The 12,025-nt window shown below is 48.1% G+C and overlaps 3 protein-coding genes across 11 annotated transcripts in view; 2 read left to right on the plus strand and 1 right to left on the minus strand.

The window, feature by feature from the left end:
- Positions 1-2,103: 2,103 nt before the first annotated feature.
- Anapc15 (anaphase promoting complex subunit 15) lies at positions 2,104-5,322 on the plus strand. Of its 8 annotated transcripts, none has more exons than XM_021190916.2 (6): positions 2,104-2,224; positions 3,517-3,601; positions 3,721-3,850; positions 4,330-4,389; positions 4,676-4,813; positions 4,970-5,322. In XM_021190916.2, exons 2-6 carry the CDS (start codon positions 3,579-3,581, stop codon positions 5,015-5,017), a joined length of 399 nt encoding a protein of 132 aa, XP_021046575.1. In that variant the 5' UTR covers positions 2,104-2,224; positions 3,517-3,578; the 3' UTR covers positions 5,018-5,322. The 8 variants fall into 8 exon arrangements, with proteins under 8 accessions (XP_021046575.1, XP_021046619.1, XP_021046594.1 ...); XM_021190935.2 differs by having other exon boundaries at positions 2,110-2,224; positions 3,726-3,850; positions 4,958-5,319; XM_021190910.2 differs by having other exon boundaries at positions 2,152-2,224; positions 4,958-5,318.
- LOC110316493 (transmembrane O-methyltransferase homolog) lies at positions 4,149-11,623 on the minus strand. 2 transcript variants are annotated; one of them, XM_021190848.1, is made up of 4 exons: positions 9,513-9,584; positions 7,720-7,994; positions 6,827-7,023; positions 4,149-6,381 (listed from the first exon to the last, which is right to left on the minus strand). In XM_021190848.1, the coding sequence occupies exons 2-4, from the start codon at positions 7,976-7,978 to the stop codon at positions 6,061-6,063; spliced, it is 777 nt and encodes a 258-aa protein (XP_021046507.1). In that variant the 5' UTR covers positions 7,979-7,994; positions 9,513-9,584; the 3' UTR covers positions 4,149-6,060. The 2 variants fall into 2 exon arrangements, with proteins under 2 accessions (XP_021046507.1, XP_021046515.1); XM_021190856.2 differs by lacking the exon at positions 9,513-9,584 and adding an exon at positions 11,563-11,623 and having other exon boundaries at positions 5,566-6,381.
- Lamtor1 (late endosomal/lysosomal adaptor, MAPK and MTOR activator 1) overlaps positions 11,106-12,025 on the plus strand; it is a 5,856-nt gene continuing 4,936 nt past the window's right edge. Inside the window, exon 1 of the mRNA XM_021190888.1 lies at positions 11,106-11,309. Within this exon, the coding sequence (XP_021046547.1) occupies positions 11,268-11,309 (42 nt within the window). The 5' untranslated portion in view covers positions 11,106-11,267. The remainder of the gene's footprint in view (positions 11,310-12,025) is intronic.

Raw genomic sequence — 12,025 nt, forward strand, 5'->3', positions numbered from 1 at the left:
TGGAGTTACAGTTGGGAGCAGCCAGGTGGATGCTGGAAATTGAACTAGCTCCTCTTCAAGAGCTGCTTCACCTTCCAAGATGCCATACATGCAAACCCCATAAAAACATTCTTATAATATTTCTGTGTTTTTAAAGAAACCAACATTGTCACTACATCTAGTTAACAATTTTTTTTTTCTGATGCACATTTATTTGATTCAGCAGACAACTGCTACAGTGTGCACCTGCAGGTCATAAGACAACTTGTAAGAGGCACTTTCTCACCATGTGGGTCCAGGGATTGAACTTGGGTCCCTGGTTTTGTCAGCAAGCGCCTCTACCCACCAAACTATCTCACTGTCCCTCATTTTTATTTTTAAAATTTACACTTGTTTTTGTGACAGACAGGGGCTTATTATACATTTCAGGCTGGCATTGAGCTTGCTATGTAGCCCAGTCCAATCCTGAACTTCACATTCTCTTGTCTCAGGTTCCTGAGAGCTACAACTTCAATAAGCAGAGCTTGCTAACATTTAATGTTTTAAGCTGAAGCTGACCTCTTGGGCCACACAATCAGATTCGACAGGAAGCACATACTGAACCTCTTCAACAGCTCCATCTCATCCATTCTTCACCAGAGCCAAGAACAGGAGGAAAACTAGGCAGATTATCATGCTCGTTACAGAAGAAACAGCGTAGACAAAGAATGTACAGGCCTGGGGAGATGCCTTAGGGGTTAAAGTGCTTGTTCTAAAAGAAGCCAGGACTGGTGTTTGGGTCCTCAGAACCCACATGATGGTTATGGTAACCAGCCTGAAATTTCTGTAAAGACAGAATTCCCAGAGAACCTGGATAGTCAGACCAGCCACAGCAGGGAATAAGATAGAAGAGCCATTGAGGAAAATTCCCAGCATCACGCTTGGGCCTATGCATACACACACACACACCATGTTCAAACACACATATACATAAGATAAAATTTTAAATAGATAAAAAAGAGGCCAGCGTGGTGGTACACCGCTTTTATACCAGCCCAGGGCAAGGCAGGAAGATCTCTGACTTCGAAGCCAACCTGGTCTAGATAGTGAATTTCAGGCCAGTCAGGAATACGCAGTGAGACCCTGTCTCAAAAAAGAAAAGTAAATATTATGAATATGATGTAGTCCCATGACAGAGGCTTGTCTATCATGTTCAAGGTATCCTCTCAAAAAGAAAAAAATGGATGCCGGGCAGTGGTGGCGCATGCCTTTAATCCCAGCACTTGGGAGGCAGAGGCAGGCGAATTTCTGAGTTCGAGGCCAGCCTGCTCTACAGAGTGAGTTCCAGGACAGCCAGGGCTGCACAGAGAAACCCTGTCTCAGAAAACAAACAAACAAACAAAAAGAAGAACAAGAAAAGAGGGGCTGGAGAGATGGCTCAGTGGTTAAGAGCACTGACTGTTCTTCTGAAGGTCCTGAGTTCAAATCCCAGCAACCACATGGTGGCTCACAATCATCCGTAACAAAATCTGATGCCCTCTTCTGGTGTGTCTGAAAAACAACTACAGTGTACTTACATATAATAAATCTTTTTTTTTTTTTTTAAAAAAGAAGCCAGGCGTGGTGGAGCACGCCTTTAATCCCAGCACTCGGGAGGCAGAGGCTGGCAGATTTCTGAGTTCGAGGCCAGCCTGGTCTACAAAGTGAGTTCCAGGACAGCCAGGGCTATACAGAGAAACCCTGTCTCGAAAAACCAAGGAGGAGGAGGAGGAGGAGGAGGAGGAGGAGGAGGAGGAGAAGAAAAGAATGAGTTCAAAAAAAAAAAAGAAAAAAAAAAGAATGAGTCAAACAGGAAACTGAGTCTGAGAGAACAGAAGGCAAGAAACAAATGTTTCTGGAACGCAGCAGCACACACGGCATTCACACAAGCGAACATTTCTGGAAACCATACTATTTCGAGATTAACACGCAAACACCGCCGAGTGGCAGGAGGGCGGGACTAGGCGGCCGCAAGACCCAGGCGAGGGACTAGCCTGGAGAAACGCCGGGCGCCGGAGATTCAAGGCGGAGCCAAAAGGTAGGCGGGGCAAACGAGTGTCCGCCCCCAACTAAAGTACGTCAACATCACTTCCTGTGTGGTGTCGAAGCGGGAAACAAAAGGAGACGCAAGGCGCACGCGTTAGTGAGTCCCGGATTCTGGTGGGTTCTTCCGCTCAGACCCGAGGAAGCGCTTCCGGGTCGCCGCCGGCTGCCGGCTCTTGGCGCGGTAAGTGCGGAAACGAGACTGCTGTCGTCTCCTTGCTTGTTCTTTCTTCCGGCTTCCAGAGAAACCCAATTCCTTTGACTCGTCTTCCTAGCAGCTCATTTTCCCCTTTTTTAATCTTAAGGACATCCTGCTCATTGGCCGCTTCCTAGAGTCTAAGCCCCACCCATCGCACATGTTCCGTCATGCATTGGTTCCACTTCCTGTCGCCCAGCATTTCTTTCAGTTAATTGGCTTCAGCCAGGCCGCGCGCATTTTGCGATTAGCATCCCTATAAGGTCAAAATCCTGACGGAGACCCGCCCCTGCCTCCTTCCTGTTGGTCAATCTCGCAGTCATTATCATAATGAGCAAAGAATGGGCGGTGGTGGGTAGGATTTTAGGATACAAAATCTGTCAGTGCTTTTGGGGTCGTGGTGGACGCTTTTTTTCCCCCCATCACACGGATCTGGGGGGCTTTGGTCTAGGGAATGACAGCGTCTAGTTCTGCGTGGGTCAAATGAAGTTGGAACAAAAGCTAGAGTAGGGCCGGGTGTGGTGGCTGGTATACGCCTTTAATCCCCGCATTCGGGGGCTGAGGCATGCGGAGCTTTGTGAGTTTGGGACTAGCCTGGTCTATATAGTGAATTCCTCGCCAGTCAGGGCTAAATAGTGAAACCCTGTTTCATTTACTAAAAATAGGGGGAAACACCAAGGTAGACACCAACTCTATTTTTTCCTGTGCCCTTCCTACAGTCCTGGGCCCGGATCCCTGCCTTGAGTAGGATTTAAGCCCCCACCGAGTGTGTGGCCAAAGTCAAGCTCTACATGTCATTGGGTTTGTGAGCCGATGCGTTTTAGTTCAGCTCCTTGGTGACCTTCCTGGTCAGCAACTTCAACCCACAGAGTTGATTTTGTTCTCTTACATGTTAGTTCATTCTTCATTTGTTTGTTATTTACTCATCCCTTTGAGAATTTCTTTTATCCTTGGTTGTGTGTACTGCCGTTTGACTGGTTGGTGAGAGAGGTGGTTCATGTCCAAACAATTTTGCACTGGTTGGATGTGACATGAATCAAAACGAAAAAATAAGTTTAATGGTGTGTACATGTGTGTGTGTGTGTGTGTGTGTGTGTGTGTGTATTTAAAATGAATTTTACTAGATCTCTTGCTATTCTTGTGCATAATCACAATGCCACATTCCATCTCTGGCTCCCAGTCTCTTCTCTCTTTAAGCAACATACAGCTTTACTCATTATTTTCTTTGTTTGTCATAATAACTGAGGATGATATAATTTTAATTATCCCCATTCTTACAGATGAGGAAACTGAGGCCCAGAGAGGTTAAGTGTATTGGCCAAAGTCAAAGAGCTAGTAAGTGATGGAGCCAGGACTCAAACTCAGGTCTGTCTGATTTCAAGAGGGAAGGGCAGCGTCTTTGCTACGCCCTCCCCCCATCCCTAAATCAAATTACAATTGCATCAAAACAAAACAAAACATATTCACGTGACCCTTTCCCTCAGCTTAGGAGCCATGTCCACCTTGTTCCCTTCACTCTTCCCTCGTGTGACTGAGACACTGTGGTTTAATCTGGACCGACCCTGTGTGGAGGAGACAGAGCTGCAGCAGCAGGAGCAGCAGCATCAGGCCTGGGTGAGTGAGGACCCAGTGCAGCGTGGAGGTCTACCACCTGGCCGTGACCGTGCCTTACACTGGAGACCTGCTTAGAAAAACAGCTTCCTCTGTGGGGAATAGTCAAGCTGGGTTCTTGGGGATAAAGTTCTTACTTTGTGGTACCCTAACTTGCTGAGGGACCATAGGACTTTGGGGCTAGATTAGATAGACGTCAAGCCCCTGACAGCCTAGGATCTTTTCTATACATCACAGAACTTAATAATTTCACTCTCACCAGAATTATATGAAAAAACAGAGGCCCAAAGACTTTACATATGTCCATCAATTTTATAAGGGACAGATGACAGGAGAGAGAGATCGCATCTTCCTGAGAACTGGGGGGAAGAAGCTTTGCTTCAACATCTGGGGTCTCTTAAGGGGTAGAGGAAGCCAGTCCAATGCTCCTGACCTCTGCTTGTGCCTTGGCCCTACCTTTCCCCCTACTCCTTTGCCCACAGCTCCAAAGCATCGCAGAGAAAGACAACAACCTGGTACCTATTGGCAAGCCGGCCTCAGAGGTGAGTGGTTCCTATGGGTGGGGCATATGTGAAGCCCAGTAGAACAAGGCTTTACTTTAATGGCCTTGCTTTTGACTCAGAACAATTGTGGTTTTAAATCTGAGAAAACAGAAAAAGTGGGAACCTGAGGGGCTATGCATTGTGCCTAGTACTAAGGACCTTCAGGTCATGCAACAGCTTGCCAGACTCAAGGCAGGCAGGGTTGGGAAGGTGGAGCCTCCAAGTAGGCCAGCTCTTGACCTGGTCCAGGAGCCCTGAGGCCTACAGAGTCTTTTTGCTCTACCAGCACTACGATGATGAGGAAGAAGAGGATGATGAAGATGATGAGGACAGTGAAGAGGATTCAGAAGATGATGAGGACATGCAGGACATGGATGAGATGAATGACTATAATGAGTCACCTGATGATGGAGAGGTCAATGAGGTAGGCGGGGTGTAGGGGAGTGCCTTTGTCCCTAGGCTCCTGCCCCTGATCTAATTGATGGCCAAGACATACAGAAACCCTGGCTGTACCCAGGGGCAGGATCTGGGCTGAGGCTGGCTGAGGCCCCTCCCCACCCACACCCAGCCTCCTCTTCAGGTGGACATGGAAGGCAACGNACAGGATCAGGACCAGTGGATGATCTAGGTAGACAAGNCAAGGTGGCCTCAGAGTGATTCCAGACCACCCCAACCTATTTTGAATCTACAGCCTCAGCCCCTCAGCCTGCAGACCCAGCTTGTGGCTGTAGTGCCTAAAGCTTTCCCTTAGGCACTTTCTCAGCTGCTGCCAGGACAAGGTCTCCTTGGGCCCTTCCAGGCCATCAGTCTTCCCTTGAATCCTAAGAGCCTGAGCCCATCCCATCTTCCTGGCTGGTACCTCACTCCTTGGTGGCCAGGTGTGGTCCCTTTCTAACCCTCTTTAATAAAGACACAGGACTGATTGTTTCCCCAGTGTCTATTCCCTGTTTGTTGGTGGGACCCAGAGTTCAGAATCTTTTCTTGGACATTGGGACGGGGTTATGTAAGGGCTCTCAAGCAAACCTAAAGGACCACGTTGGCCAGGATCAGAGCCCAAGTTTCTTATGGCCTAGCTTGTACCCAGATGTTCCTACAGGGCCTCAGTGTCTGCAGCTGCCTCTGATCTCATCTGAATCTCATAGCTGTGAAGCTCTGGGCTTCTGCCAACCAGATGTCTTTTTTTGTTGTTTTAATTTATTTATGTAATGCTTAAAAGCGTTTTGTCTGTATGTATATCACATGTGTGCCTGTGCTATGTGAGTGCTGGGAATTGAACCCAGGTCCTTTAGGTAGGGAGCATCTGGCAGTGCTCTTAACTGTTGAACTATCTCTCCAGCCCCTTCAGCCAGCTGTCTCAGTGTTAAGAGTAAACTGAATCTCAGAGGAGGGAAGGATTCACTTGGAGGGAGCAACCAATAACTAAGTTGACAGCTCAGGTCTCTTGCTTCCAGTTCCTGATTTCTATGAGGGGACCTTGTAGGACCAAGAAGGCTGATAGAATTTGACACTTCAGATTAGTATGGAGGTTGGAGGGGGACAAAGTTGAAAAGAATGCCTCCCCAGCCTGACCATAGCATGTGTTGGATACTAGACAGAAAGGGAAAGGAGATATTCTGAGGTCTGTTTGAATGGGGTTGGGATTGTATTAGTAAATATCCCAGGTCCTGGACCTCAGCCAGGTCCAGTATAGGTGAGTTGGGCTATGCCATCTTTAATGGCAGGGAAGTCTGGGAGGCTGGTGTGGTGGAGGCGGCAGCGATAGCGACCACAGCTCTTGGTGTACTGTAGGAAGCGGGGTGCACCAGGAAAAAGCACATGGTCAGCCAATACAGTGGCACCGTGTGGGAGCAGAGCGTGGGCCTCCAGTAGCTGCAGATCCCTTAAGTAATATCGAGGTCGGTGTGCCAGGAGCACCAGATCTGCCCGGTTCAGGTGGTGCTGAGCTCTTAGGCGTGGGATCACTTCCTCTGAGCTGCCTGCAATGAGCTCCACCTGTGGGGAAAGCCATAGCTGGAGGTGAGAGGAGAACTGCTTTTCCACTCTAGACCCCACTGCGACCTGGCTGGTTTATGCTAGGTATTAATAATCTAGGCCCTCACAAGTTTCCTCTGACCTCAGAAATCCAGTAGTCAGTCTCAGTATTGTAATTCTATTGTGTGCCCATGAAGAAGCTGAGAATCAGAGGCTATGTGGTTCACCTGGGGTCACATGACTAACCAAAGACTAAGATTTGGATTCAGACTTGCTGAGCTATGGAGAGCTTCCTCTTAGCTGCTGCTTTTGTAACCCAGCAGGAAATAAGTGCAAGTGACTCGGGATTGGGGGTAGGAGCAACGTGCCCTGCTTTCTTGAATGGGAGTCCCTTGTAAAAGAGGCCTGGTCTGAGCAATTCCTGGGAGAGCTGAAGAGGGATCAGCCTGGGGGGTGGGGGGCTGACCATTTGCTCATCAAAGCCTGCCAGGCGGATGACTTTTTCAGCCACTGCTGCTGTACGTGAGTCCCGCTCCACAGTGAGAAGGCGACTTCCAGGGGGCAAGGCTCGCGCAATAAGCAGTGTAGAGTATCCACAGTAGGTACCCAGCTCCAGCACACAGGCAGGGGTCTTCTCTTCCACCAGCCGCATCAGAATCTGACCTATGGGGCAACATGGCTATTTTAGAAGACATTCAAAACAGGCTGTGCTTTCTAAATGTTGTGTTTATATATGAGGCTGGCAGGCTGCTTTTGCACTTTCCCACACCTATCTCCATCCACCTGGCCAACTTGAAACGAAGCCTTCTAGACTCAGTTTAGATGTTCCTTCCTCCATGAGGGCCCAGGCGAAATACCCAACCCATCGTCCAGGTTCCTGGGACATTGTCAGTTTCATGCTCAAATGCACTCCCCATCGCTGATTGTCTTTTTGATTTTGGAATTGGATAAATCTCTTAATACTTAGAAGTACTTGTGCTGTCTCAGCAGACAGCTATCCTGAATTGGTTGTGGAAGCCTCTTTGGTAGGGAAGAACGTCTACAACAGATAATTACCAAGCTCTGCGTTATGGTTATTCCCCTATGTTATGATCTCTTTGAGGCCAGCATTTGTGGCTGGTTACCCTCTGTGATCTCTGCCTCCCTCAGTACCTGGCACAAAAGAGTGGCAATAAATGTCTGCTGGATAACTGAATAACTTGGTCCAGACTCCTCATTTCTAAATGAGAGGGGGAAAAAGTCATAAACACAATCATGAAGTTTCCTAATTTACCCAGGTAAGCAGTGGGCCAAGCTAGATTTTTCTTCACCATCTTGGGATTATTTCTAAAACAGAAGGGTAGGGAAAGGAACACTGACCTTTAACAGGGCCCATGTGGCTCAGGTACTCGCAGCAGCTGCTCCAGTGGTCTAGAGTGGTGAGGATGTGACCAGGGTCTCCAGGAAGGGCATGGGTGAGCACATAGCTGAAGGCCCGCTCCTCAATTCGAAGTCCTGACAGGCAGTCTCGAAAGCCCCTCAGCAGGACTGTACGCACCAGCAGCCGGAAATGGTGCCGGTATCTCACCAGCAGTGTTACCACGAGTGGCAGGAATGCCAGTGCAATGGCAGGGGACATTGTCCCTACCTGGGTCCTAGGATAGAGGGAGGCGGGGGGGGGGGGGACCTAGATGTACCATTTGCCTGTCATTTGTGCAGACTTATTTATGCAATTTCCACGCTTATACAAACATGTCTGAGAGACTGTCCTTTGCCAAAGACACAGCAGAACTGAGATTTGAACCCAGCCTGTGCTCTTTCCAACCTGCTGTTTAACACTCAACCACTAACTATATCTCTGGTCCTGGCTGCAGATCTAGTACTGCATTGTTCCTCATTCCATCCACTTTCTGACTTTTCCTCAAGACCTTTTTCATCAGTTTCTTGGGGTGTCTTCCTCCTACCATACTCAGTCTGTCTGGACTCCTCTGATCCATTATGGGAAGCAAAAGAGAACAGCTTCGCCGCCCCCCCCCCCCCAAGATAGGGTTTCTCTGTGTAGCCCTGGCTGTCCTGGAACTCACTTTGTAGACCAGGCTGGCCTCCAACTCAGAAATCTGCCTGCCTCTGACTCCTGAGTGTTGGGATTAAAGGAGAACAGCTTTGTTGTGAAACCCATTCACATTCTCACTGCACTTTGTCACAGTAAGAGGCAATCAAAACACTATGCCCGGGACTGGAGAGATGGCTCAGTGGTTAAGAGCACTTGTCACTCTTGCAGAGGATCTACATTTGTTCCCAGTACTCATGTTAGTTCACAACCATCTAGCTATATCCTCAGTTCCAGAAGATCTAACCCCCTCTTCTGACCTCCAGGGGCTCACACAAGTAAACATGAATATAAGCAAAACACTCATAAATTCTGACAGCAAACAAACAAAACATTTGACAGATGGCTTAGTGGTTAAGAGTACTGACTGCTCTTCCAAAGGTCCTGGGTTTGATTCTCAGCACCCACAACTGGTTGCTCACAACTATCTGTAACTCTAGGCCCAGGTGATTCAGTACCCTCTTGTGGTTTCTGTGGGCACTGTATGTACATAGTGCATAGAAGTACATTCAGTACATTTGGGCAAAGCATCCATCCATATATAATAGAAATAAATAACATCTTTTAAAAATTAAAGAAAATACTATCTATAGTATTTTGGTGTACACCTGTAATCCCATCATGAGTAAGGCCAAGGTAGAAGATCCAAAGTTTGAATCCAACCTGTACTACATTTGAGACCCTATGTCAAAAATAAATCCACCCTCTATACCATGTTAGAGTAGAGTGTCTGTTTTTTCTGTCCCTGGTCCTATGTATTTTCTCCAGTCCTGTATTTTTATATGTGTATCCCCTCCACAAAGAATTCTCTGTAGGTGCAAATATGCACATGCACACACCACACGTTCTCACCATCTACCTCTCTTCTCCAGGACCGCCTATAGGGGATAAGCTGGCCTTTCCCCTGCTCCTCCCCCCAGATCGGAGCCTAATGGGCTGTTTTCGAAAGACCCTTGGTTGGAAGAGGAGTGTATGTTAAAATCTAGAAAGTATGAAGGAATATGAAGCATTTGTGATGTGGGCATGAATTGGTGTACCTGGGAACCCACAAGGCCCTGCTTACCTGAGCTGAAGGCTCCTAAGAAAGACCAGGGTACCGGAATGGGAAGTCCTTCAGAGGAATAACCCCAAAGATGGAGGCTGGACCTGATTTCAATTATTGATGCTGAGGCTGTTGTTACCTGAGACCTGCAGTTCAGGTTACCAAACTCAGGGACAGACTTCAGCTGCCTCCTATTCCTCAGGCCTTAGAGAATGCTTAGCAGAACTCTAGGGTCTTAATCTGAAGAATTAATAAATACTACTAGGTGACTTTTCTAACCCCTTGGGATCAGGACATGGGGCATGGTGTAAAACAAAATAATTGAACCTTATTTACTGAATTCAAAGCCCAAGTTTTCTGTAAGTAAGTGTTAGGGTATCAGTCACAGAGAAGAGTCAGGCGCTGTCCTTGTCTGTCAGTCACTCACATGTGGTAGAAGAAATGAACTAAAAACCACAACTCTAGAATACACTGATCACCTGACTAAGGAGTCCATGGTCTGGATCTTGGGCTGTTTGCTTAGCAGCTACCTATCCAAACTGAACACTTGAGTGGCACACTATAGACAGTAAATAATTGGGATATGTCTTTTAAATTAAGTTTATTTTATGTGTATGGGTGTTTGGTCTGCATGTATGTCTGTGCACAGTGTGTGTGTGTGTGTGTGTGTGTGTGTGTGTGTACTCGCCTGCTGCCAGAAGCCAGAAGAGGCATTGTTTCTCCTGGGTCTAGAGCTATAGATATTGTAAGTCACCATGAAGGTGCTGGGAATTGAACTTGGGCCTTCTGGGGGAACAGCAGCCAGTGCTCTTAATCACTGTGTTGCCTCTATCCCCATGATTTGTTAATTTAATAAGTTAGTGGCACCAGATTAAGTAAAGAGAAAGAAGTGCTCAGAAAAGAATCAGAAAAGGCAACCAGGAAGAAAGGTTTGTATTGAGACTTTGAATACTCTAATCCCTGATTTGGAAAGAGAAGTGTCTGCCATCTGCCTGCTCAGGCAGAATTCACCTTAATCAAGAAACTGTCAAACACAGGAGTAGAGAGATGGCTAAACTGTGCCTGCCCCAAAGCTTGCCAATCTAACAATTCCTATGCCCCTCATGGTGGAAAGAGACAACCAACTCTTACAAGTTGTTCTGTGACCTCCACACTCAAATACTCAAAATAAAAATACATATGCATTTAATTCTGGGAAGGCAGAGGTAAGTGTCTCTCTGAATTCGAGTTCAGCCTGGGCTGCACAGCAAATTCCAGGTCAGTGAGGACTACATAGTGGGACCTTGGTCTCTCTCACGCACATAAAGGACAAAGAAACTGGCAAAGAGTTCTGAGTGAAGCACATCTCCCTCCAGGACGCTACTCGCCACTCGCTCGGCACTAAAGAATTTATCTTGATAGCTCTGGGCCCACAAAGGTGGCCCTGACACCATGTGATCACACAACTCGTCTCACTGCACTGGCCACTAAAGCTAAGGGACGCAAGGATTCGGAGCTAGAGACTAGGACAACAAAATCATGTGACTCGCCCCGCCTGCCTTCCTATCACGTGCCGCGGGTCCGCTCACGTAGGACGCACTTTTCCATTGGTTGGCGATTGTCACGCGGCGAGGCGGGACCGGAAGGCAAGATTTGGCTTGGGCGCCCGAGTGGCTTTATGACAGGCTAGGCGAGGGGGAGGGGAGCGAGAGGCATCCGCGGGTCATGTGACCGGAAAGGCTCCTGACGGACGCCGTCCCTCCTCGGCGCCGCCTGAGCGCCCGGCCCGACCCCGCCATGGGGTGCTGCTATAGCAGCGAAAACGAGGACTCGGACCAGGTGCGGCAGCGGCGGACGGGGTTTGGGACTGTGGGCTACGACCGCGGGACTCGGGGCCCAAAATAAAGCCCGCAGTGGCGGGGAGCCGGACTGCAGGCTCACTGAGTACGGAGGCCTGGAGAGGACAGATTACAGAGAGGACGGCCAGCCGGGCTCCTACCCTCTTAAAGCGCCTAGTCTTACTTCTGCCTAGGGTTGCCTAGGGCCTGACTCAGCCCCTCCCCTTCCACTCTCCAATACTCTCGAATCTCACCGCTTGAATCCTCAGACTGGGTTCTCGGGAAACATTCGCGCTCACAGATTCCTCTGCCTTCACTGCAGCTTGTCTTAGTGGACCCATTGTAGAGATAGGTAATTTGAGGCTCTGTCTCCCGAGATAAATCAGGAATTTACGTGTGTTCTGTCACTGGTGTAGAAGACGTAATGCCACTGTTGGCTTGGTGTCAGAAGTTGACACCAAGTTAGTGCCATTTGAGTTGGTCAGTGAAGAATAGAGTGAAGACATCGGGACGTTGGGAAGCAATAGTTTGCTTTGACCGATATAGAGAAAAGAGGGAATGGGGAGCTCATTTGATTTATGAGTTTGGTTTGCTGTTCCCTGCCTGGTTCCTCGAGCTAGAGAGTTCCTCTCTGAAGAATGTGACTGTAGATCTTACTCTTTTCGAGAAAGCATTGGCGTGGAGAGACTTCAGTGTCTTTTTTTTTTTTTTTTTTTT

Source organism: Mus pahari, chromosome 1, assembly GCF_900095145.1.
Source record: "Mus pahari chromosome 1, PAHARI_EIJ_v1.1, whole genome shotgun sequence".
NCBI lineage: Eukaryota > Metazoa > Chordata > Mammalia > Rodentia > Muridae > Mus > Mus pahari.